This window comes from Brienomyrus brachyistius, chromosome 5 (genome assembly GCF_023856365.1).
Source record: "Brienomyrus brachyistius isolate T26 chromosome 5, BBRACH_0.4, whole genome shotgun sequence".
Taxonomy (NCBI): Eukaryota; Metazoa; Chordata; class Actinopteri; order Osteoglossiformes; family Mormyridae; genus Brienomyrus; species Brienomyrus brachyistius.
The window spans coordinates 6209872-6233961 of record NC_064537.1 but is presented as its reverse complement, the minus strand read 5'-3'; the positions used below and the strand labels follow the sequence as shown (position 1 = coordinate 6233961).

The following is a 24090-nucleotide window of genomic DNA, read 5'->3' as shown; positions in this document are numbered from 1 at the left end:
TCATTCGTGATAAGGGAGGTCCGCCGTGGGATTCACCCCAATCCTCCCAAAGGATGACTCAGTATTACATACAGAGCCTGGGGACAGCAGCCCCCCCCCCCACGGAACCACGATGGACCATGTGTGGGAGATGGGAGGGGGGGCAGAGCGGCTGCACAGTAGAGTGGTACACAGACTAATGTCAGGCACGTGTTTCTGTTTTATGAGGTATAAGAAATGAAGTTTCAGACATATTTGTTCGATATAAATCTGAATGTAAGTCCCACAACACAAACAACTTAGAAATAAGATTCAACTTATTTCTAGATTCAAATACTATATTAAATTATTAAAATACCTAAATAAATCAATTTTGGGTCTTCCTCATGGTTTTTGAGGAAGTAGTATTTGTACAGCTTCCCCACAGCCCCCATCACTGTGAGTCTCTGGCACAGTAGTACACAGCCGTGTCTTCAGCTTTCAGGCTGTTCATCTGTAAATACAGCTGGTTCCTGCTGTTGTCTCTGGAGATGGTGAATCTGCCCTGAACTGACTGGGAGTAGTAAGTGCTACCATCACTAGTCCAAATGCGAGCGATCCACTCCAGTCCCTTCCCAGGAGCCTGTCTGACCCAGTTCATGTAAGAGCTACTGAATGTGAACCCAGAGGCTGTACATGTCAGTCTGTGTGATTCTCCTGGTCTCTTCACCACTGGTTCAGACTCAGTCAGTACAGCTTGAGCCTCCACACCTGTTAATAAAGAGGTAGAGCAGACTTTTAGTCACTGACACTGGCTCCTTTAAAAGCTGTGGCAGGTTTGTACAGGATCCTCCTCTGATGGGTGTGGGGCGGGTCGTGGGGGGACAATGGTCACATGATAGAGATTCATTTCCTATGTGAAAACTTATTATACAAACATTATTTCTGTGTTGTGCAAGGTTAAAATGTTATTTTCTTATATTCCTTTAGCAAGTAAGTTATTCAGTTTTAAACATGATGAAATATGCTGCAAGTGTAAAACTATTACAGTCACATTACAAGATTTACAGCAGTTTATAAAGCAGTACTGCTGCTACAGTCTATCTAAATGGGTCTTAGTCTGATATTTGTGTCCCTCTGCTGCCTGCATTTACTGTCACACTGAGGACATCTTGTGGTTCCTGCTGGAACTGCAGTGATTGTAGTTTGATAATCCTGTTTCTACAGACCACAGGCGATTCTACACCCTTCAGCCTATTTTCACATTTCATACGAACTGGATCCCATATTTCCTTAGACTGACAGTGACAGCCCTGATCCATATAATCACCCCTGCTACAGAACACTGAGAACACAGGAATTATATTAAACCTCTTTGAAATGTCTTTTTCTAATTATAAATGTTTTTAATAATAATAATAATCGATGGTTTATTGATCCCCGTAGGGAAATTGTCTTTATGCCTCCCACAACTTCCTCTTTTTTTTTTTTTCCCATAGAGGAAGTTGTCTGCGAAAGGCTGCCACCCGTAGCGGCGCCCAGGGAGCTGGGGGTTAAGGGCCCACAGGCTGAGGCTGGGTTTGAACCTGCGACCTTCTGATTACAGGCACACAGGCTTAGCCCACAGAGCCACATGCTGCTCACCTATCCTTTTATCCTGCCAGTCTGTTGCGTTCATGTAGGAAATGGGTGAAATGATTCATACTTTGGGATATTTCACTATATATTTCTCTTGTTCCCTAAGACATTCTTAATTGACATATTTCAAAGTATTGGTAATTAATTAGTGTTTCTAGATTATTAGCTTTTATATTTACATTTTTATGTGAAAATGAGCTGACATTAATAAGGACATACTTTATCCTTCTCAGTTTTATCTCTAGTACATTAATTAATTGCAGGACTGTCCGACGACCCCCCTGAACGGAATCACGGACCCAGAATTGCGGGCCAGAACCATCTTTATTATATCGGGCAGGCAGCGGTATTTAAAGGGGTAAGACGAGGAGAGTAGTCGTGGGCGAAAACTGGGGTCGAAAGCCGGGGTGGACAGTCCTACATGCAGGCATGGGACACTGAGACAAGAGGAAGGGGAGACGCAACGCCCAGGGGCAGGCAGGGCGGGCAGGACGGGAGACTCAGGAACGAGGGTTGGTCTGGGGGAGGCAGGCAGGCAGGGTGAGGAGCAGACAAAAGGCAGACGGACAAGGCGAGGAATGAGGGAACGGCACGAGACAAGAAAACGCTCGGTATTGCAATGTAACATTGGCAAATACTGCGCGACTGCTGTTGCGTGCTTTCCGCCTTCATAGTGCTCCCGTGTGCAGCCTAATTGGTAGTTCACCGACTATCCACGCCCGGGAGGCGTGACAAGGACTGAGGGATTTATTCCTTAGTGAGGCCCTGTAATAAGTGTCCCCATCACCACAGACCCCAGCAAACCACCCCAGTGCTTCTCCTGTCGGCTGTCGAATGAAGCTGCTACAGTAGCTGCTGTCAGTGAGTGAATAAGCAGAGACTTTACAGGAGATGGTCAGAGACTCTCCTGGTTTAACAATCATAGCAGCTGGATAATGAGCTCAGTATGACACTGGGCACCTGTAGGAAAAGAAACTGCTTCTGTTGAGGGAAACTGCATTCAAATATAGTACTATAATGCAAAATATAGGTAGTCAGTACAACAAACAGCAATTTAAAAATAATCATGTGTGTCATTCGTGATAAGGGAGGTCCGCCGTGGGATTCACCCCAATCCTCCCAAAGGATGACTCAGTATTATATACAGAGCCTGGGGACAGCAGCCCCCCCCCTATGGAACCGCGATGGACCATGTGTGGGAGATGGGAGGGGGGACAGTGCGGCTGCACAGCAGAGTGGTACACAGACTAATGTCAGGCACGTGTTTCTGTTTAATAAGGTATAAGAAATGAATTTTGAGACATATTTCAACCATAAGTATGTGAATGTAAATCCCACAACACAAACAACTTAGAAATAAGATAAAATTACTAAATTAAGATTCAACATTTCGCAACAGATACTTCAACTGTCAAGAATTCTGTCACTGTTCCAGTCCCCAGGTCAGTGTGCATATTTGAATGTTATACAATAAGAGAATAACCAATTAAGAAAATTATTATACACTACCAAACTAAATCAATAATGTGTCTTCCTCATAGTTTTTGAGGAAGTAGTATTTGTACGGCTTCCCCACAGCCCCCATCACTGTGAGTCTCTGGCACAGTAGTACACAGCCGTGTCTTCAGCTTTCAGGCTGTTCATCTGTAAATACAGCTGGTTCTTGCTGTTGTCTCTGGAGATGGTGAATCTGCCCTGAACAGACTGGGAGTAGTCAGTGCTACCACCACCACTGCTGATATAAGCGACCCACTCCAGTCCCTTCCCAGGAGCCTGTCTGACCCAGTTCATGCCATAGCTACTGAATGTGAACCCAGAGGCTGTACATGTCAGTCTGTGTGATTCTCCTGGTCTCTTCACCACTGGTTCAGACTCAGTCAGTACAATCTGAGCCTCCACACCTGTAAATAAAGAGGTAGAGCAGACTTTTAGATGAGCAGAAAGAAAGATGCAGAGAGAAAGAGAGACAGAGAGGAGAGAGACAGGGACCTGAGAGAGCCAGTGCTGTGAGGGTGAGCAGGGCTGGTAGGAGCTTCATGGCTGCAGGACAGAGGGAGGAGCACTGAGGTAAAGTACACACTGAGTCCCAGTGACTGCTGCTCTCTGTCACACACTGACACTGGCTCCTTTAAAAGCTGTGGCAGGTTTGTACAGGATCCTCCTCTGATGGGTGTGGGGCGGGTCGTGGGGGGACAATGGTCACATGATGAAGAGATTCATTTGCTACCCAAAGACTTATTATACAAACATTATCTCTGTGCAGGGGCAGCATGTTGGCACAGTGGTTGGTGCTGCTGCCTCACAGCAGGAAGGTCCTGGGTTCTTTGCTCAGGTTGGGCGTCCTGTGGACCTTCCTGTGTGGAGTCTGCATGCTCTCCCTGCGTCGTGTGCGTTTCCACCAGGGACTCTGGTTTCCTTCCAAGGTCCAAAAATGTCCTCGGTAGGTTGATTCGCGACTCTGAGTTGGCCATGTAATTGGTTCTCTGTGTGTGTCCTGAGGTGAGTTGGTTCACACCTGCACCCCTTTTTCCCGGCATAGGTTCTGGTCCCCCCATGACCCCAGTTGGGATTAAGTGGCAGTGAGGGATGGAAATCTCTGTGCAATTCAGTCCTCAAACTATTTACATTCATACGTTCTTGTTATCATGTTGTACTGCTGGATTTCAGAGTCAATGATTCAACATTACTGTACATGCTGTTAGAATAAGAGCCATATTGCAGTATTTTGCCATGATTCACAACAGAAGTTTATAAAAGCAATACTGCTGCTACAGTCTATCTAAAATGGGTCTCAGTCTGATATTTGTGTCCCTCTGCTGCCTGCATTTACTGTCACACTGAGGACATCTTGTGGTTGGAGCTGGAACTGCAGTGAGTGTTTGTAGTTTGATAATCGTTCTGTTTCTACAGACCACAGGCGATTCTACAACCTTCAGCCTGTTTTCACATTTCATACGAATTGGATCCCATATTTCCTTTGACTGAAAGTTGCAGCCTTGATCCATATAATCACCCCTGCTACAGACCACAGGAATTATATTAAAGACTTTTTAAAATTAATTTCTTTGTCTTATCATCTTAATGCTTTTTATCTAGAAATCTAATTAAACTGAGCAGCTCTATACACATTACATCTGGATTAAAAAAGTCATGATTTTATCAAAGATTTTGTAAAAGTATAAACATAGTTATTAAGTTGTCCTGTCCTGGCCGCTTGGGTGTAGCTTCATCAGAAGTGTTCAGACTCACACACCCTGTAAACTCATTACTTTAAAAAGAAATGAAAAGTGGAATGTCAGGGAGCCTCAAAATGTTTGAATCGTCAGTCATCAAAATCATTGTTAAATGTAAGTCTTTTTATAGATAAATTATATTATACATCAACATCCATCCATCCATCCATACATCCATCCACTTTCTGTAGCCTCTTGTCCAACTCAGGGTAGCGGGGGGACCAGAGCCTTACATCAGCATCATTTTCATTATTATCGGGCAGATTACTGATTAATAGTATCTGCTGCTATGGAGGATTTGACACACACTATATGGACGTATTGAGACAGACGTCTTAATCACTGAATTCAGGTCTTTTCTTCAGGCTCATTGCCACAGCTGTATAACATCAAGCACCGAGCCATACAGTCAGGTTTACAAACTTCTGGGAAGGAATGGGATGTTCTGAAGAGCTCAGTGAATTCAGGCGTGATACTGTCACAGGATGCCACCTTTGTAATAAGTCAGGCTGTGAATTTCTTCCCTGCTAGATATTCCACAGTCAGCTGTATGTGGTATTATTGCAAAGTGGAAGTGTTTAGAAAGAAGAGAAATTCAACCACAAAGTGACAGATGATATAAAGTAATACAGTATAAACATGTAAACAAATGACATTAGAGAGTAAAATAACATAATTTTAATTCAGCTTTATCAGTATTATTGCATCACATTTCATATGAATCAGTTTTTGTATCACTCTCCCATTACATTCTCTCACTGTGATTGTCGTGCACAGTAGTACACAGCTGTGTCTTCAGTCTGCAGGCTCCTCCCTTGTAAGGACACTGTGCTGCTGGAGGTGTCTCTGGTGATGGTGAATTTATTCTTAAGAGACTCTTTGTAAGCAGTGCCTCCATCATACCCTATACCACCAACCCACTCCAGCTCTTTCCCCGCAGGCTGCCGGATCCAATGTGTAGCATAGCTGCTGTCAGTCACTGAGTATCCAGAGACCTTACAGGAGATGGTCAGAGACTCTCCTGGTTTCACTGTCATAGAAACTGTCTGAGTGAATTCAATATTACATCGTGCACCTGTAGAGAATTAACATGTTTAATTAAAAGTCATTTTAAATGCAGTAGCATGCTGTGAATAGAGTATATAATTGTATATAGGAACAAAGTAAGTACAAAAGTATGATTAAAACTATAATAATCATCCAGAAGGTAGTTATCTTACATGGAAATAAAGGCATTAAAAGTATCAGGACTCTCAGAGCTTCCATTGTAACACAAAGTCTTTGGCTGATTTGATGGTGAAGTCTGTGTGTTTAGAGGAACCTCATTTATATGACGGGCAGGTGGGTGAATTTGTTTACCTCCCTGGGGGGTAGAAGGAGCCTCTTAGCTTATTAAACACAGATGGTCATACTTCCCTTCATAAGCTGCTCTGATGATCATACACTGGGAGGAATTTATCAAGTAAAGGATAAATGTAAAAAATACTGCTTTTAAATTTGGAGAAGGGAAACAGAACTGCATGAGACCCTGACCAGCATAAGCAGTAAGAAGATGGATGGATGAAAATTATCATCATTATTAAGAATGATAACCACTCTTAATTTTGAACTTTATTATAAATTAATGTATAACTTTTCTATATTAAACAAAGTATACATGTCACTATTTATAATGAATGAACAAATATGCTCTATTCATAACAGTTTTCCTTCCATGAGACACAAGTTTGGGGTCACAGTACAGGATCAGCAAATGTCTAACAGCACTGAAGCAACTGGGATTAAGGGCCTGATTGAGATCAAGGGCCCATTTGGGATTAAGGGCCCCATTGGAATTAAGGGCCCAATTGGGATTAAGAGCCCAGTTGGGATTTAGGGCCCATTTGAGATTAAGGGCCCAATTGGGATTAATAGCCCAGTTGGGATTTAGGGCCCATTTGAGATTAAGGGCCCTATTGGGATTAAGGGCTCATTTGGGATTTAGGGCCCCATTGCAACTAAGGGCCCAATTGGAGTTAAGGGCCAGATTGGGCCCAAATACTGCAAAGAATGAAGGCCCAGATTTGAGTCAATCCATCAATTCCAATCCAAATCAGGGAATAGAACTGGAGTTGGAATCTCAATCTCGCTAAAGTTCAAATTAATTTCCAATTATGTTACCTATAGTTTTTTTTCAGATCCCAAATCCAGTTCCATTTCCTGATTTATACTGGAATTGATGAATGCACTGCAGAATGGCCCCAACCCTGGGGGCAGCATCATGCTTCAACTGAAGAAAGAGAAGCCGGAACTGGGGCATTAGTCAAGGGGGAGAGAATTATGACCAGTTCAAAATACTGGTCAATTTTGGCCCTGAATGTCACCTTTCAGCATGACTACAGTAGGACACCAAGCACACATCTAAGTCAACCAAAGGAAGGCTTCACCAGAAGAAGAGTAAAGCTTTGGAATGGCCCAGCCAGAGCCCAGAGCTAAACCCAATTAAAAATCTGCTGTGGGGTGACCTGAAGAGAGCTGTGCACAAGAGATGCCCTCGTGGTCTGACAGATAGTGAGCTTGTTTGCAAGGAAGAGTGGGCAAACAGTGCCAAGTCAAGATGCGGCTCGCTGGCCGACTCCTACCCAGAAAGACCGAATGCTGTAAGCAAATCAAAAGGTGCTTCAACAATGTCTTGTGTTTGCACATTTTTTATATCCACCTTATAAAATTATCAGAATTAATGTGTAGTATTAATATCAGATGTTGCGCAAACATTGTAAGGTAAAGTATTATAAACTACAGAAACATGTCAAAAAAGACCTGCATCACATTAGCTCTCAGTGAGTTTTTGTATCACTCTCCCATTACATTCTCTCACTGTGACTCTCGTGCACAGTAGTACACAGCTGTGTCTTCAGTCTGCAGGCTCCTCCCCTGTAAGGACACTGTGCTGCTGGAGGTGTCTCTGGAGATGGTGAATTTATTTTTCAGTGACTCTTTGTATTGAGTGCTCCCACCAGACCATATACCACCAACCCATTCCAGCTCTTTCCCCGCAGGCTGTCGGATCCAGTGTGTAGCATAGCTGCTGTCAGTCAGTGAATAACCAGAGACCTTACAGGAGATGGTCAGAGACTCTCCTGGTTTAACAGTCATAGAAACTGGCTGAGTGAATTCAATATTACACTGGGCACCTGTAGAGAATTAACATGTTTAATTAAAAGTCATTTTAAATGCAAAAACATGCTGTGATTAGAGTATATAATTGTATAAAGTAAAAACAAAGTAAAAACAAAGGTACAAAGGAATGATGAAAACTATAAAAATCATCCAGAAGGTCGTTATCTTACATGAAAATAAAGGCATTAATAGTATCAGGACTCTCAGAGCTTCCATTGTAACACAAAGTCTTTGGCTGATTTGATGGTGAAGTCTGTGTGTTTAGAGGAACCTCATTTATATGACGGGCAGGTGGGTGAATTTGTTTACCTCCCTGGGGGGTTGAAGGAGCCTCTTAGCTTATTAAACACAGATGGTCATACTTCCCTTCATAAGCTGCTCTGATGATCATATACTGAGAGGAATTTCACAAGTAAAGAATAAATTTAATAAATTCTGCTTTTAAATTTGGAGAAGGGAAACAGAACTGCATGAGACCCTGACTAGCATAAGCAGTAAGAAGATGGATGGATGAAGATTATCATCATTATTAAGAATGATAACCACTCTTAATTTTGAACTTTATTATAAATTAATGTATGACTTTTCTATATTAAAAAACGTATATATGTGACTGTTTATAATGAATGAGCAAATATACTCTAGGGTCAGATTGGGATTAAGGGCCCATTTGGGATTAAGGGCCCATTTGGGATTAAGGGCCAGATTGGGATTAAGGGCCCACTTGGGATTAAGGGCCAGATTGGGATTTAGGGCCCATTTGGGATTTAGGGCCCATTTGGGATTTAGGGCCCATTTGGGATTAAGGGCCCTATTGGGATTTAGGGTCTTGCTCAAGGCCCCCAGCAGTGGCATCGCTCTGTCAGCCTGGCTTTTGCAGCTGCTGAGTTTCCGATCATGAGTCCTAAGGCACTGAGCCACACGCCAGAGACGACACAGAGGAAGAGTCTGTCAGCATGAGTGTGAACAGGACAAGGTCTGCTGGTGAACACGTTGCAAATATCTTTTCTAATCATTTGCATACTACTAATATTATATAGAAATGTGTTATTATCCTAGTCCCCTTACAGTGTACGAAGTACTTAATTTAAAATAAATTATGGATTTTTATGTATTTCACTACAGGGTCACATGGGTCTGGAAACATTTCACTGTTTAAAAAAACTGTACAAGATGGTTCGAAATAAGTTTGCATCCATCCATCTTCTAACACTGCTTGTCCTATGCAGGGTCACAATGGTCCAGAAGCTATGGGCACAATCCTGGGAATGACCCTGGATGAGGCACCAACCCATCGTAGGTCACTCGCATTATTCACACGCACATTTACACCTACAGACAATTTGACAATCCTAGTTTTCCTGAGGATGGGAATCATCAGAACCCTGAGGAAACTCCATGAGGACATACGGAGAACATGGAAACTCTATGAGGACATGCGGAGAACATGAAAACTCCATGAGGACATGAGAAGAACATGGAAACTGCATGAGGACATGCGGAGAACATGGAAACTGCATGAGGACATGCGGAGAACATGGAAGCTGCATGAGGACATGCAGAGAACATGGAAACTGCATGAGGACATGAGGAGAACATGGAAACTCCATGAGGACATGAGAAGAACATAGAAACTGCATGAGGACATGCAGAGAACATGGAAACTGCATGAGGACATGCGGAGAACATGGAAGCTGCATGAGGACATGCGGAGAACATGGAAACTGCATGAGGACATGCGGAGAACATGGAAACTGCATGAGGACATGCGGAGAACATGGATACTCCATGTGGACATGGGGAAAACATGGAAACTCCATGTGGACATGGGGAGAACATGGAAACTACATGAGGACATGAGGAGAACATGGAAACTCCACACGCATGGAGCCAAATAAGTTTATATACAGTTTTGTGTAAGGATTCTGTGTTCATGTTCTGACACTTACAGTTTGCTTCCCCTGTCTTCTATTTTTCCGTTTTTCACATTTTAAAAAGGTTTATTGATTTGAAATAAATTGAAGCTGAATCAGCCATTAGCAGAGGTGTGAGTGCAGGTACACTGGAGCGCTTCTTCTCACGTCTCCCATCACACTTTCCTTTTTGACATATTTACATATTTACAGCTGACAGCAAAGCCTGGGGGGTTGGATGCAGGGTTGGGGCATTTTTCAGGTGCCCTGAAGCATTTTGGGTGGTTAAAGGCCTTGCCAAAGACGTGAATATTTTGCTGAGGCGGGGGCTCTCACTGGCATCCTTCAGATCATGGGCACAGTGGCCCATCCCCCTCGCCCCATCCATACTGTAAATTTCAAATTTAATATGACCATTGTTTCATTCTTTAGTAAACAGGATCTAAACGCTAAGTGGCTTTTCCGATGAGCTCCCCTGACCAGATAAAGGGGGGATCAAGTGGAAGAAGACCACCGACTCCCTGCAGGTTGCAGCCCACAGCCGCGCAGCCCACCAGCGTCCTGCAGCTAGAGCTCACTGTCGCAGGATTTATACCAGCGACCATCTGATCATGGTCGTAACCCACTGAGCCACAGCCCAGATAGCTAAATTATTTTGGGCCACACTATTCATTTTCCTCTGGCCCAGATACTGCAATGAATGACGGCCCAGTGATGACTCAGACATGGATTTTCTGATTTGGGCCATAACAGGCCCAGTGACGGCCCAGAAGTGGATCTTCCCAATTTGGGCCATAACAGGCCCAGTGAAGGCCCAGAAGTGGTTCTTCCCGATTTGGGCCATAAGAGGCCCAGTGAAGGCCCAGAAGTGGTTCTTCCCGTTTTGGGCCATAACAGGCCCAGTGACGGCCCAGAAGTGGTTCTTCCCGTTTTGGGCCATAACAGGCCCAGTGACGGCCCAGAAGTGGTTCTTCCCGATTTGGGCCATAACAGGCCCAGTTACGGCCAAGAAGTGGTTCTAAAACACACAACACAAAACTATTAATGCCACCTGGTTCTAAAGCATAGAAAATAAATCATACCTTCAAGATCAAGACAGCACCCGGCATTTTTAGGATAAAACAATTCCAATACACATACAGTAGTACACAAATAAGGAAATATGAATCATTATATCCATGACAGAATATCATAAACAAGTAAACAATATTTAAACAGGGTTATTCATTTCACCATTTTATTCACAATAACAAGTCAAAGTAATTGTATGCATGTAGGTATGCAATCTAGTCTGTAATCTCTGTTTTGGCCTGACAAAAAAAAATAAACACTCATTTGAAGTGTAACTGTCCAGAAGGCTGTGATATCCAACACTGCACAGGATAGACTGTATGCCCCTGATTTTTCCATACGAATTTCATCCCTGATTTTCTTTGCTGTGACTTCAATATGACACACAACTTGACCAACTTACGGTCATGCATAACTGATAAATCTATCGATTGATCAATTAGACTGTGACCGGAGGCAGAGTAACCAGGCGAGGATCCAGAAATGCGCGCAGCCGGAAAGTTTATTGTGATCGCAGAAAGCAATACAATAAAAGGGAAATCCGTAAAGGATGGTCGTGAGTCGAGTAATGGCACAATACTTCGCAAGGAGCTGACTGTGCTCCTTGCTTATCTGGGAGTCCTCATTAGTGAGATTATACGGAACACCTGGGGAACCCTGCCTACTCGGGCGGAGCTGTTGACGAGTGGGCGGCGGGTTCTGCCTGAGAGGGCGTGACATAGACATTAGACGCATATAAATATGGACAGAACTGTCATGTCCTCCATGAACAGAAAAAATAGAGGGTGCAGGTTTGGATTAGCTGTTAGTTTCTGTGGTGCGAGCTTTATCACTTCTCAGAGAGAGAAATGTCGTTCGGCGTGGGAGAGTGTTGTGCTAAATGCGTGTGTCCCACAGACAATACATGGGACTTGAGAGCTCTGCAGATGTAATCTAACGTTAAACATCTGATTAAACTTGAGCCCTGTATTTATGTTACGTCAAGGTGTGTGACTTTTTTGAACCGGCTTTTTAAAATGAACGATAATTTCCAACATACCGTCCCGACAGAATCTTAAGTTGAAATCTCTGACTAAAAAGGTTAAATGGAACTTTTTTTTTTGTCCCGTCTGGCAGCTTTAGCAAAATCATGGTCTGAATGCACTGCTGTGCCAAACATGTTTGCTTTACCATGAGGGGCTCTATAAGCTCTGTATAGACCCCTCATGTTGATCGATTTCTTTTTATTTTAATTTTATTTATTCCATTTTTCACACATATAAAAACATTGCAGTGGGTGAGCTGGTCGTAGAGGAGGGACATATTAGGAGGAGGGAAAAAGAAGGAAAAAAGGAAAAGGAGAAGAAAAAATAAAGAAAAAAAGGTGTGGATAGATTCAGAAAGGAGTAAACAAAATTAAAGCGTGCAGACAGTAACACAACTATACAGTACAAGCATATAAAATCTTAGTGTGTGCTTGGATGGGTGCGTGCAAGTATATGTACATGTGTGCTCCATTGTGTAGGCAAGATGCAGGCTAGTGTGCGTGTGCTGTGTGCGTGTGTTGCGTGTGTGTGTTGTGTGCGTGTGTTTATAACATGGAATGTACTAAATAGCAAAGGTGGGAGGCTGCAACCACACCCCACAAGAGCCAGAGGTCAGCGGAGACAGACCCAGGAGGCCCAGGACGTCCGCAGCCTCCAAAGAGCACGGAAGAGCCAGGGCCCCACGTCCTAATGATAGCCGTGCCCCCGCCCCAGCCGGGGGAGGAGGGAGGTCCCAATCGCTCGCCGTGCTCAGAATGGTTCTGGCCCAGATGAAAAATGCCGACTGTCAGCCAGAATCGCTCACCACGCGTAACTGGGAACAGTGTCTTAATTGCCAGACCTGGCCCATATCTGGCTGACGTACCACTTGCCATGCCAGAACTCAGCCAGCAGTGCCAGGTTGATGCCTGATCCGGGCCAGACCTGTCTGCTATGTGGGACACTGCCCCCGACATCCTGAGGGACCCTCAGAGCTGAAGGTTCTGTAAAGCCCTGCAGTCTCTCTTGTCACTGTCACTGTCGAGCACAGTAAAGACAGTCCCTTAGTCCTTTGGCAAAAGCCACACTGTGGGAAACAGGCAGCCAACCAGGCTTTGGGCTTCTGAGGGGTCAAACGGCTGGGGAACAAGTTCTGTGAGGCAGGACTCAAGTGAGGAGGGCTGATGGTCACAGGATACAAGGAAAAGTGTGGAACCAGACCAGGAAAGGGGTCTCCAGTGGACTAGGGGCCATGAGACACAGCTCAGAATTAAAACAGGAACTGAAAATCTAGCTGACGGATTACAGGGAGGTTCACAGCGGCTGTACATCCTGTACAGAACAACAGCAAACATGGCTGAGCCTGGAGCAAAGCTCAGACAGTCATTATACAGACCCTGAAATTAGAAGTGATGGTTTGGGACAGAGTCACAGCGCCCATCCTCATCACCCCACAGCGGGTAAAGTATGACCATCAATAGTCACTTGGCTGCAGAGGTTACAATTTTAAAGTATTGCTGCTCGTAAATGTGGCGATAGGAGAAAGTCACTGTTTTAAGAATTTTACATATTGTAATTTTTGAATTTATAAATGTCTAATAAGTTAGTTTTTTACAACTTCAACTGATTGTCAAAAAATGAATAGATACACTCAACTCCAGGATAAATAATAATGTCACATCCTTACTCTCTGTGAGGAAGTAGTATTTGTACGGCTTCCCCACAGCCCCCATCACTGTGACTCTCTGGCACAGTAGTACACAGCCGTGTCTTCAGCTTTCAGGCTGTTCATCTGTAAATACACCTGGTTCTTGCTGTTGTCTCTGGAGATGGTGAATCTGCCCTGAATGGACTGGGAGTAGTAAGTGCTACTACTCTCAGTAGTGATAAACGCGATCCACTCCAGTACCTTCCCAGGAGCCTGTCTGACCCAGTTCATATGATAGTTACTGAATGTGAACCCAGAGGCTGTACATGTCAGTCTGTGTGATTCTCCAGGCTTTTTAACTGCTGGTTCAGACTCAGTCAGAGTCTGTGTATCAACACCTAGAGAAACAGAGAAAGCAAGAAATGAGAATTACAGACATTTAAAACTGAATATAAACCTGTTACTGAATATTTACCTGTTAAGTATATAACCATCAGAACTACTGGGAACCTCATTAAAGACGCCATGACTGACAGATTCAGATCCAGTCACCTCTCAGTGCAGAGAGATAAATATATGATGATGATGTCAGGATTTGCATGAACTCCTCCTCACTGGGTGGGCAGATATACTGAAGGTAAGTGGCAGAGTCAGGGCAGTGCGGGATCTCAAATGAGAAACGGGGTCTGTACTATTATACAGGGACTCCTATGAGAAAACAGGTTCTATATTATACAGGGACTCATATGAGACTACTGAATGTCGATCATAGCTGCTGCAGGTAGGCTATGAGTTTTACACTGTATTAAAAGTTTAAATTCCAGACGGAGTGAGTGCTCTGTCACCAGCTTTCAGTGTCTAATGTTGCCTTTTAAGAGCATTTATTCTTTTTGACATTTAAAATATTATTTATATTCAGTATTGCCTTTTTATTATAAAACAACAAGAGAGGTTTGATTTCACAAAACTAACATGGCTGAATATTGTTCCTCTATTTGCAGGTTTTAAAATAACCCATTTTTGTTGACATTATCTCTTTTGCTGTCTGCTAATGGAATATGTGTTGTATGTTCTAATATGTTTATTCAACTGTATTTTAAATATAATAAGATCCAACAAAATATATAGTAATGTGTCTTCCTTATTCTCCATGAGGAAGTAGTATTCGTACAGCTTCCCCACAGCCCCCATCACTGTGAGTCTCTGGCACAGTAGTACACAGCCGTGTCTTCAGCTTTCAGGCTGTTCATCTGTAAATACAGCTGGTTCCTGCCGTTGTCTCTGGAGATGGTGAATCTGCCCTCAACAGACTGGGAATATCTTATGTTACTACCATCATCAGTAATTCTACCGATCCACTCCAGTCCCTTCCCAAGAGCCTGTCTGATCCAGTGCATATAATAGCTACTGAATGTGAACCCAGAGGCTGTACATGTCAGTCTGTGTGATTCTCCTGGTCTCTTCACCACTGGTTCAGACTCAGTCAGTACAATCTCAGCCTTCACACCTGTAAATAAAGAGGTAGAGCAGACTTTTAGATGAGCACAAAGAAAGATGCAGTGAGAAAGAGAGACAGAGAGGAGAGAGACAGGGACCTGAGAGAGCCAGTGCTGTGAGGGTGAGCAGGGCTGGTAGGAGCTTCATGGCTGCAGGACAGAGGGAGGAGCACTGAGGTAAAGTACACACTGAGTCCCAGTGACTGCTGCTCTCTGTCACACACTGACACTGGCTCCTTTAAAAGCTGTGGCAGGTTTGTACAGGATCCTCCTCTGATGGGCGTGGGGCAGGTCGTGGGGGGGAAAATGGTCACATGATGAAGAGATTCATTTGCTATATCAAGACTTATTATACAAACATTATCTCTATGCAGGGGTGGCATGTTGGCACAGTGGTTGGTGCTGCTGCCTCACAGCAGGAAGGTCCTGGGTTCGATCTTTGGGTCAGGCATGTAGGACCTTCCTCTGTGGAGTCTGCATGTGTCCCTGTGTTCACATTGGTTTTCACTAGTTTTCACAAAAGTAGGCTTGGTAGGTTGATTGCCAACTCTGAGTTGGTCCCGTACTTGGTTGAGTGTGTGTGATCTGTGATATGTTGGCACCTGCCCAGGGTTGGTTCCCGCCTGCGGCCATTGTTCCTGGGATAGGCTCCAGTCCCCCCCCTCAACCCCAGTTCGGATTAAGCGGTTTTAGAAAATGGATGGAATTTATTGTTTTGATTAAAGGTTTGATGTTTGAAGAGGTTTGTAGGGAATTCATAATAACTACAAGAACCATATTACAACATTTTGGCATGACTCACAACAGCAGTTTATAAAGCAATACAGCTGCTACAATCTATCTAAAATGGGTCTCAGTCTGAGATTTCTGTCCCTCTGCTGCCTGCATTTACTGTCACACTGAGGACATCTTGTGCTTCCTGCTGGAACTGCAGTGATTGTAGTTTGATAATCCTTCTGTTTCTACAGACCACAGGCGATTCTACACCCTTCAGACTATTTTCACATTTCATATGAATTGGATCCCATATTTCTTTAGACTGAAAGCCGCAGCCCTGATCCATATAATCACGCCTGCTACAGACCACAGGAATTATATGAATCACTTTTTGAAATTAATTTCTTTGTCTTATCATCTTAATGCTTTTTATCTTGAAATTTTATCAAACTGAGCGCCTCTATACACATTACATCTGGATTAAAAATAGTCCTGATTTTATCAAAGATTTTGTAAAAGTATAAACATAATTGGGGGCGGCATGGTGGTGCAGCGGTTAGCTCTGTTGCCTCACACCTCTGGGACCTGGGTTCGAGTTTCCGCCTGGGTCACATGTGTGTGGAGTTTGCATGTTCTCCCCATGTCGTCGTGGGGTTTCCTCTGGGTACTCCGGTTTCCCCCCACAGTCCAAAAACATGCTGAGGCTAATTGGAGTTGCTAAATTGCCCATAGGTGTGCATGCGTGAGTGAATAGTGTGTGAGTGTGCCCTGCAATGGGCTGGCCCCCCATCCTGGGTTATTCTCTGTCTCGTGCCCATTGCTTCTGGGATAGGCTCCGGACCCCCTGCAACCCCGTAGGATAAGCAGGTTTGAAAATGGATGGATGGATGGATGGATGGATGCCAAACCTGGCATAACGGTACTTCAATTATAAGAAAACGTTTTTTTTTTTTTTACACTTACGTTTTACATTTTTTTTGCATTCATAATGTAGAAAACTACTGAAATGGACAGGAAACCTTCTGAATGTAACTATATTAGAAATGAAAACGTCCTAATTCTCTGTGAGGAAGTACTATTTGTACGGCTTCCCCACAGCCCCCATCACTGTGAGTATCTGGCACAGTAGTACACAGCCGTGTCTTCAGCTTTCAGGCTGTTCATCTGTAAATACAGCTGGTTCTTGCCGTCGTCTCTGGAGATGGTGAATCTGCCCTGAAAGGACTGGGAGTACCAGGTGCTACCACCACTCTCCATGGTAGAAATCCACTCCAGTACCTTTCATGGAGCCTGTCTGATCCAGCCCATCCAGTAGCTACTGACTGAGAGCCCAGAGGCTGTACATGTCAGTCTGTGTGATTCTCCTGGTCTCTTCACCACTGGTTCAGACTCAGTCAGTACAATCTGAGCCTTCACACCTGTAAATAAAGAGGTAGAGCAGACTTTTAGATGAGCACAAAGAAAGATGCAGTGAGAAAGAGAGACAGAGAGGAGAGAGACAGGGACCTGAGAGAGCCAGTGCTGTGAGGGTGAGCAGGGCTGGTAGGAGCTTCATGGCTGCAGGACAGAGGGAGGAGCACTGAGGTAAAGTACACACTGAGTCCCAGTGACTGCTGCTCTCTGTCACACACTGACACTGGCTGCTTTAAAAGCTGTGGCAGGTTTGTACAGGATCCTCCTCTGGCAGGCATGAGGCAGGGGGGTCACGTGATAAACTGATGAATTTGCCTAAATAACCAAATGGATGCATTATATGTTCAAACATTATCTTTCTGCAATGCAGTCCACAAGCAATGATCACACAATTTTTCTGAAATTGAAACACAACATATGTTCTGTTCTTATATGTTTCCCCATGGGGAAATTCTCTTTACACCTCCCCCAACCGGCTCTCTGTAGAGTAGAGCAAGCTGGCCATGAAGGGCAGCCACTTGTTGTGGCCCCCATGGATTAAGGGCCGTGCTGAAGGACCCACAGATGTGCCGAGGCCGGGCTTGAACCAGCGACCTTCCAATCACTGGTACAGAGACTTAGCCGACCGAACTACATGCTGCCCCCATGGTGGTGCATTTGTTCATATTGTTTCCTCACACTTCTGGGACCAGCTTCCGCAGTGGTTCCACATGTGCGGAGTTTGCATGTTCTTCCTGTATCACCGTTGGGTTTCCTCCAGGTACCCTGGTTTTCCTCCACCCTCCAAAACATGCTGAGGTTAACTGGATCTCCCAATTCCCCGTACAGTAGGTGTGCCCGTGTGAGTGACTGGTGTGTGTCTGTGCCCTGCAATGGGTTCGCGCTCCATCCTGGGTTCTTCTCTGTCTTGCACCCATAACCTCCAGGACAGGCTCCAGACCCCCACGACCCTGAATACGACAAGTGATTATAGAAAATGGATGTTTCTATTTTTGAAAAATTTCAAGACTTTAAAGATGTATTCTTATATGTACTGTAAGTCTGCTTTGCCAGAGTCTTAAACTTTAACATTAACTTGGAGAAAGCTAATGTAACCCCTGCTCACTGCTTCCATTAGTTCTGACTTGCATGGCCATGCATGAGTGTAAGCTAAGCAAGCCTGACCGAGTCTGGCACATTCAGGGGGGCCTTAATACAAAGTACTGAATATGTGTGACATTTTGTCAGGGGGCTCACAGTTACTTAGCTGCCCCCCCCTGGTAATGGCAGACAAACTGATGAGAGATGGTGATTGAAACTACTGATATTTTTCAAATTGGTTGTAAAGAGAATATGTCTGAATAGTGTACAGGCGTTATGTGTTTCGGCTTCCTCTGTCCGTCAGTTCACTGTCTGTCATTTTACATGAATCTAGAACTGAGTGAATTAACTGGAAACACAAGAAGAAATGTTGCATGTCAATGGAAGATCATTATAAAATATATTAATATAGATGGGATTTACTTTATAATTGAATAGCATATTTTCAAACCTTATTTAGTCCCTTTTCTATTGTTCTTGAGATGATGCCGCCAATGACCCAAAGTCCGGCTTCCTCATGATATGTTACAGTACTGGGAACCAAAACTCACTTAGTCCACATGTAACCTAATGAACAGCTTAAGTTAAACATCCAAAACTCAACAGCAATGTACTTATTCACAAATATCCCATGGACTCAGTGAGTTTAGGTAACTTGCTCTTGAATTACACATGATATATATATAAACAAATAAAAATGATTGCAAAGGCACGTACAACAACATATTTCATAGAGGAAATGTTCACAATGACAGCTTGTTCTAAGCCTAATGGTGGCTGACTGTCTCCAGAATGTCTAAGATCTGCTGGGAGCTTCTCATCAATCCGTGGCCTTTTTGTACGGCTCAGCCACACATGTGTGACACTGTCTTTCTCCAGCACAGTAATACACAGATGTGTCTTCAGCTTTCAGAGCAGACAGTTTCAGATACACCATGCTGTTGCCATTGTCCCTGGTGATTTCTATCCGTCCCTCCACACTCTTTGCATAGACAGTTTTACTGGCATCATACCAGATAACCCCCATCCACTCCAGGGGCTTCCCAGCAGGTTGTCTTATCCAGTGCATGTCATAGCTTCTAAAATTAAATCCAGAACCCTTACAGGAGAGACTGAGAGTTGTCCCAGGCTCCTGTAGCACTGGATTTGATGGAATGGACTCCAGACCATCGCATATTACACCTATAAAAAATACAATAATCAGATGAACACACTGTTTTTGAATGAGGAGCCTGAATCAAACATTTTTGGTGTGAAACAGGGAATATTTCTTCTTACTAGGGAGACCAAGTAAGAGCAGGAGCAGTGAGAGTTTGTCTGCCATCCTGGATGTAGGGAGATTCAGCCTGATTCAGGACGGAAACTCTATGGCATACATAGGCAGACGAGGGTGTGATTTGTTTGCGGATCCCCTGAGGTCAGTGCAGGAAGTGAAACTCTTTTTGACAACACCTACAGAGAGAGAGAGAGAGAGATGTTCTTTAGAAAAATGTATAATAAATTAGTGGTATATGAAAAATGCTTTTTTGGGGGGTGGGTCAGTTTCTCTGTGATGAAAAGCATTTTCCAGCAGCTGATGTGTTGGAGGTGAACAGAAATTTAAATGCCCCTAATTCTCATTTAAGTCATTTACAGTCAGAGCTTATGGTGTTTCACACATTGTCTTCATTGCAAACTTGTCTAAATACTAAAATAATGGGCATGTTTTCTTCATCAAACAGGTGCATCCTGTTGGAACACATTGTCATGCACCAGTACACTAAAGCCTATCTCTATAAATACATATTTAAATAAACAAATTTGAATAAATATTTTTATCTTTTGTGAAACTATGTCAGATTTTCGTCTAAGATTTACAACATAATGATTGTTAAACTATTAATTTAAAATATGATCCACATGAACTAATTAATCTGTGACATTTTTAACTGTAAGTTTGCTTACATAGCTTGCAGAGAGATACATGTAAATGTAGGATGAAGATGTCAGGATTTGCATGAACTCCTCCTCACTGAGTGGACAAATATACTGAAGGTAAGTGGCAGAGTCAGGGCAGTATGGGGTCTCATATGAGAAACAGGATCTGTACTATTATACAGGGACTCATATGAGAAAACAGGATCTGTACTATTATACAGGTATGTATTGTACTATTATAACTTCATATACATCAGATTTTTCAACATCATTTCAAAAGACTTGCAATTGAACTCAAATGTTTATTTTCATAAATACTTTTACTGATTAAAAGATTTATTAGATTATATTTGACATATACGACACATGATTATAGCCAAACCAAATCCATATAACCCAGAGCAGTAGTTGTCGCTGTCTTATCTTAATGTCCATTACAGATGCATCACAAGCCTGGGGGATTCAGGGCTGAAGCCCCAAATGAATCCAAATGAGTCCAGAATGATTGTTTAGCTCAGATCTTTAAAGCTCAGACTCTCATTCTGAGAATCTCATACATCACAGCAGTGCCAGTCCAGGGCTGCGTTTCCCAAAACCTCTGCAGTGCTGCAGTGCTGGTAACTTCAGAGAGCGAGAGAGAGAGAACTCAGTATGACCCTCAGACAGGTCAGGTCTCCGGGCTGAGACCCTGGTGTCTTAAGATCCTAGCAATACTCCTGGTCCATTTTGTGTATTTACTTCAGCCTTAGTACCAGATTTGACAAAAGAATAGTTAAAAAAGTCAACAATAAACAGTTTTTGCATTTAAAATCCTATCCTCTGTGGGAACCCTTATTTCCTCAAACCTCCAATACTGCCTGTTGAATCCCACCTCTGCTCTTTGTGTGTAGAATCAGCATGTTCTCATTTGTTATGCAGGTTTCCACTGGGTTCTCTGATGTCCATAGACATGCTTTTAGGCATCCCGTCTAGGATGTACCCTGAGCTGGTGCCCAATGCTGCCTGGACTGGGCTCCAAGCCCATTGTAACATGACTAGAATTAAGTTGTAAGATGACTGGATAGATGGATGGATGGATGGATGGATGGATGGATGGATGGATGTTCAGCCATGGGGATTAAAGGGTGTCTCAGTCTGACTCACTACTGATGTATTACAGTAAAATTAGGTGGGGAAGGAAGTGTCAGGGAACTTGAATAGATTTGACAGCCCAAACCTCCAGACCATCATGAACATCAAGTCTTTTAATTTTCAGTAAAATAATTAACTTAAACTTAAACAGTCAGTGATATTACCTGTTTGACACATTAAGTCTAGTTCAGTTTTTGTATCACTCTCCCATTACATTCTCTCACTGTGATTGTCGTGCACAGTAGTACACAGCTGTGTCTTCAGTCTGCAGGCTCCTCCCCTGTAAGGACACTGTGCTGCTGGAGGTGTCTCTGGTAATGGTGAATTTATTCTTTAGTGACTCTTTGTAATAAGTGCCCCCACTACCACAAACACTAGCAGTCCACTCCAGTCCTTTCCCTGCTGGCTGTCGAATGAAATTTGTTCAGTAGCTGCTATCAGTGAGTGAATAACCAGAGACCTTACAGGAGATGGTCAGAGACTCTCCTGGTTTTACAGTCACTGAGTCTGGTTGATTGAGTTCAATATTGCAATGTGCACCTGTAAAAAAATAAAATTATTAACTTCATTAATAGATAGAAATTTTCAAATGTAACAGTATATAGAAAATATAAGAACATAAACACTGGAGTTTGAGTAAAAAAATAATATATAAAGTACAGTGATCTTACATGAAAATAAAGGCATTAAAAGTATCAGGACTCTCAGAGCTTCCATTGTAACACAAAGTCTTTGGCTGATTTGATGGTGAAGTCTGTGTGTTTAGAGGAACCTCATTTATATGAAGAGCAGGTGGGTGAATTTGTTTACTTCCCTGGGGGGTTGAAGGACCCTCTTAAATGCAGATGGTCATACTTGCCTCTATAAGGAGCTCTGCTGCCCCCATATGTGGAAAAACTACAAAATTGAGAAACATTTTTCAAGAAATCAGTCCATTCATCTTCCAGTTGCTTATCCTGCTCAGAGATTCAGGGGGTCAGGAGCCCATCTAAGGCGGGGGTACGCCCTGGGTGGGATGTTGGTCCATCTCAGGATTTTCATGAAATCTTGCTGTTGAGTGGAGAGAAAGGAAATTATGTCTGTTTGTAAGAATTTAAAATTCTTTTTGCAAGTAATTTATAATGGAATACTTTTTCAAATTTCATTATCAAATAGAGTATCTTTCACATTTTTCTGGTACGTATACTATGTGTGTGTTACCCAGATGTTTAGATGTTATTTGACCTTCAAAAATATTATTTTCATTTCAGAATGTGTATCTACAGTCACATGAGGTGATTTTTTTAAAATCTTGCATGTACGAGTTATTTATCTTGTTTGCACATGTTAACAATCTATGTAGATTATTTTCTAAAAATTCATAGCATCTCTAAGGACTTCAGATGCTCACAGAGACCATATAATGAACAGAATTCAGCTAATCAATTTTTTTTTCACATTATGATGTCATGCAGTGAAATTCTTGCAGCTCTTGTATGGGGCGCCAGGAGTCAATGCCTGACTGCATTTTGTCCACGAAGCATAAAGCATAAAGACTTAACTTTCCTTCGTGCACAGAAATCCAAAGGAATGTTTCATTTTTGCTGCCCCCGGAAAGGCACCTCAAAGTATATTTCATCTTTTGCTGAATCACGAAATGCCTTCAGTCTTTTGTTGAGCCGTAAGATACGTAGTAGATGCGCCCATGGGGGGCGTAGTACCTTCCAATGCCCAGAAGGTGGAGCACCAGCTTTTATTGAGCAGACCTATTTAATTATGTTTAATTTGCATTTAGATATAATAAAGGTACAAGTAACTCCTGGGCTCATACTTTTACTGTTGTATGTACTCATTAGTCTCACTATTTTTTTCATGACATTTTTTATCTTTTTGAGCCAAGCCAATGAAAGATTTTTCCACTGATACCATCCAATTGTAATGTTACCATTAATCTCCCCCTATCTAACACCGTCCCTGATAGTTCAGATCAGACACACCGGATAGCAAAAATAAAATGATGTATATGAATGGATTAACACAAGGAGTCACAGACTGTCTGCAGAACCTCGTAGAATCGCTGGTGTCGCGAACTGCTGATGTCGCTGCAGGTACTGGACCCGGTCTGCAGAGTGTTCAGGGGCGCAGTCTGGATGGGACAGGTACTGGACCCGGTCCGCAGAGTGTTCAGGGGCGCAGTCTGGACGGGACAGGTACTGGACCCGGTCCGCAGAGTGTTCAGGGGCGCAGTCTGGACGGGACAGGTACTGGACCCGGTCCGCAGAGTGTTCAGGGGCGCAGTCTGGACGGGACAGGTACTGGACCCGGTCCGCAGAGTGTTCAGGGGCGCAGTCTGGACGGGACAGGTACTGGACCCGGTCCGCAGAGTGTTCAGGGGCGCAGTCTGGACGGGACAGGTACTGGACCCAGTCCGCAGAGTGTTCAGGGGCGCAGTCTGGACGGGACAGGTACTGGACCCGGTCCGCAGAGTGTTCAGGGGCGCAGTCTGGACAGGACAGGTACTGGTCAGCTGTCTGTCGTAAGGAGGGTCCTTGTTATGCTCCCAGTTAGCTAGTGATCAACAGAACAACAGTAGCCTCTTGTCCAATTCAGGGTAGTGGGGGTATCTAGAGTCTTACATCAGCATCATTTTCATTATTATCGGCCAGATTACTGATTAATAGTATCTGCTGCTATGGAGGATTTCACATACACTATATGGACGTATTGAGTCAG

General features: G+C 43.4%; 1 gene segment (V, D, J or C); it reads right to left on the bottom strand.

Annotated features, from left to right (window-relative positions):
* Positions 1 to 3167: 3167 nt before the first annotated feature.
* The window catches only part of LOC125741977 (immunoglobulin heavy variable 3-23-like), a 56352-nt gene continuing 35429 nt past the window's right edge, over positions 3168 to 24090 (bottom strand). The window contains 1 exon segment of the V gene segment in view: positions 3168 to 3497. Within this exon segment, the coding sequence occupies positions 3181 to 3497 (317 nt within the window).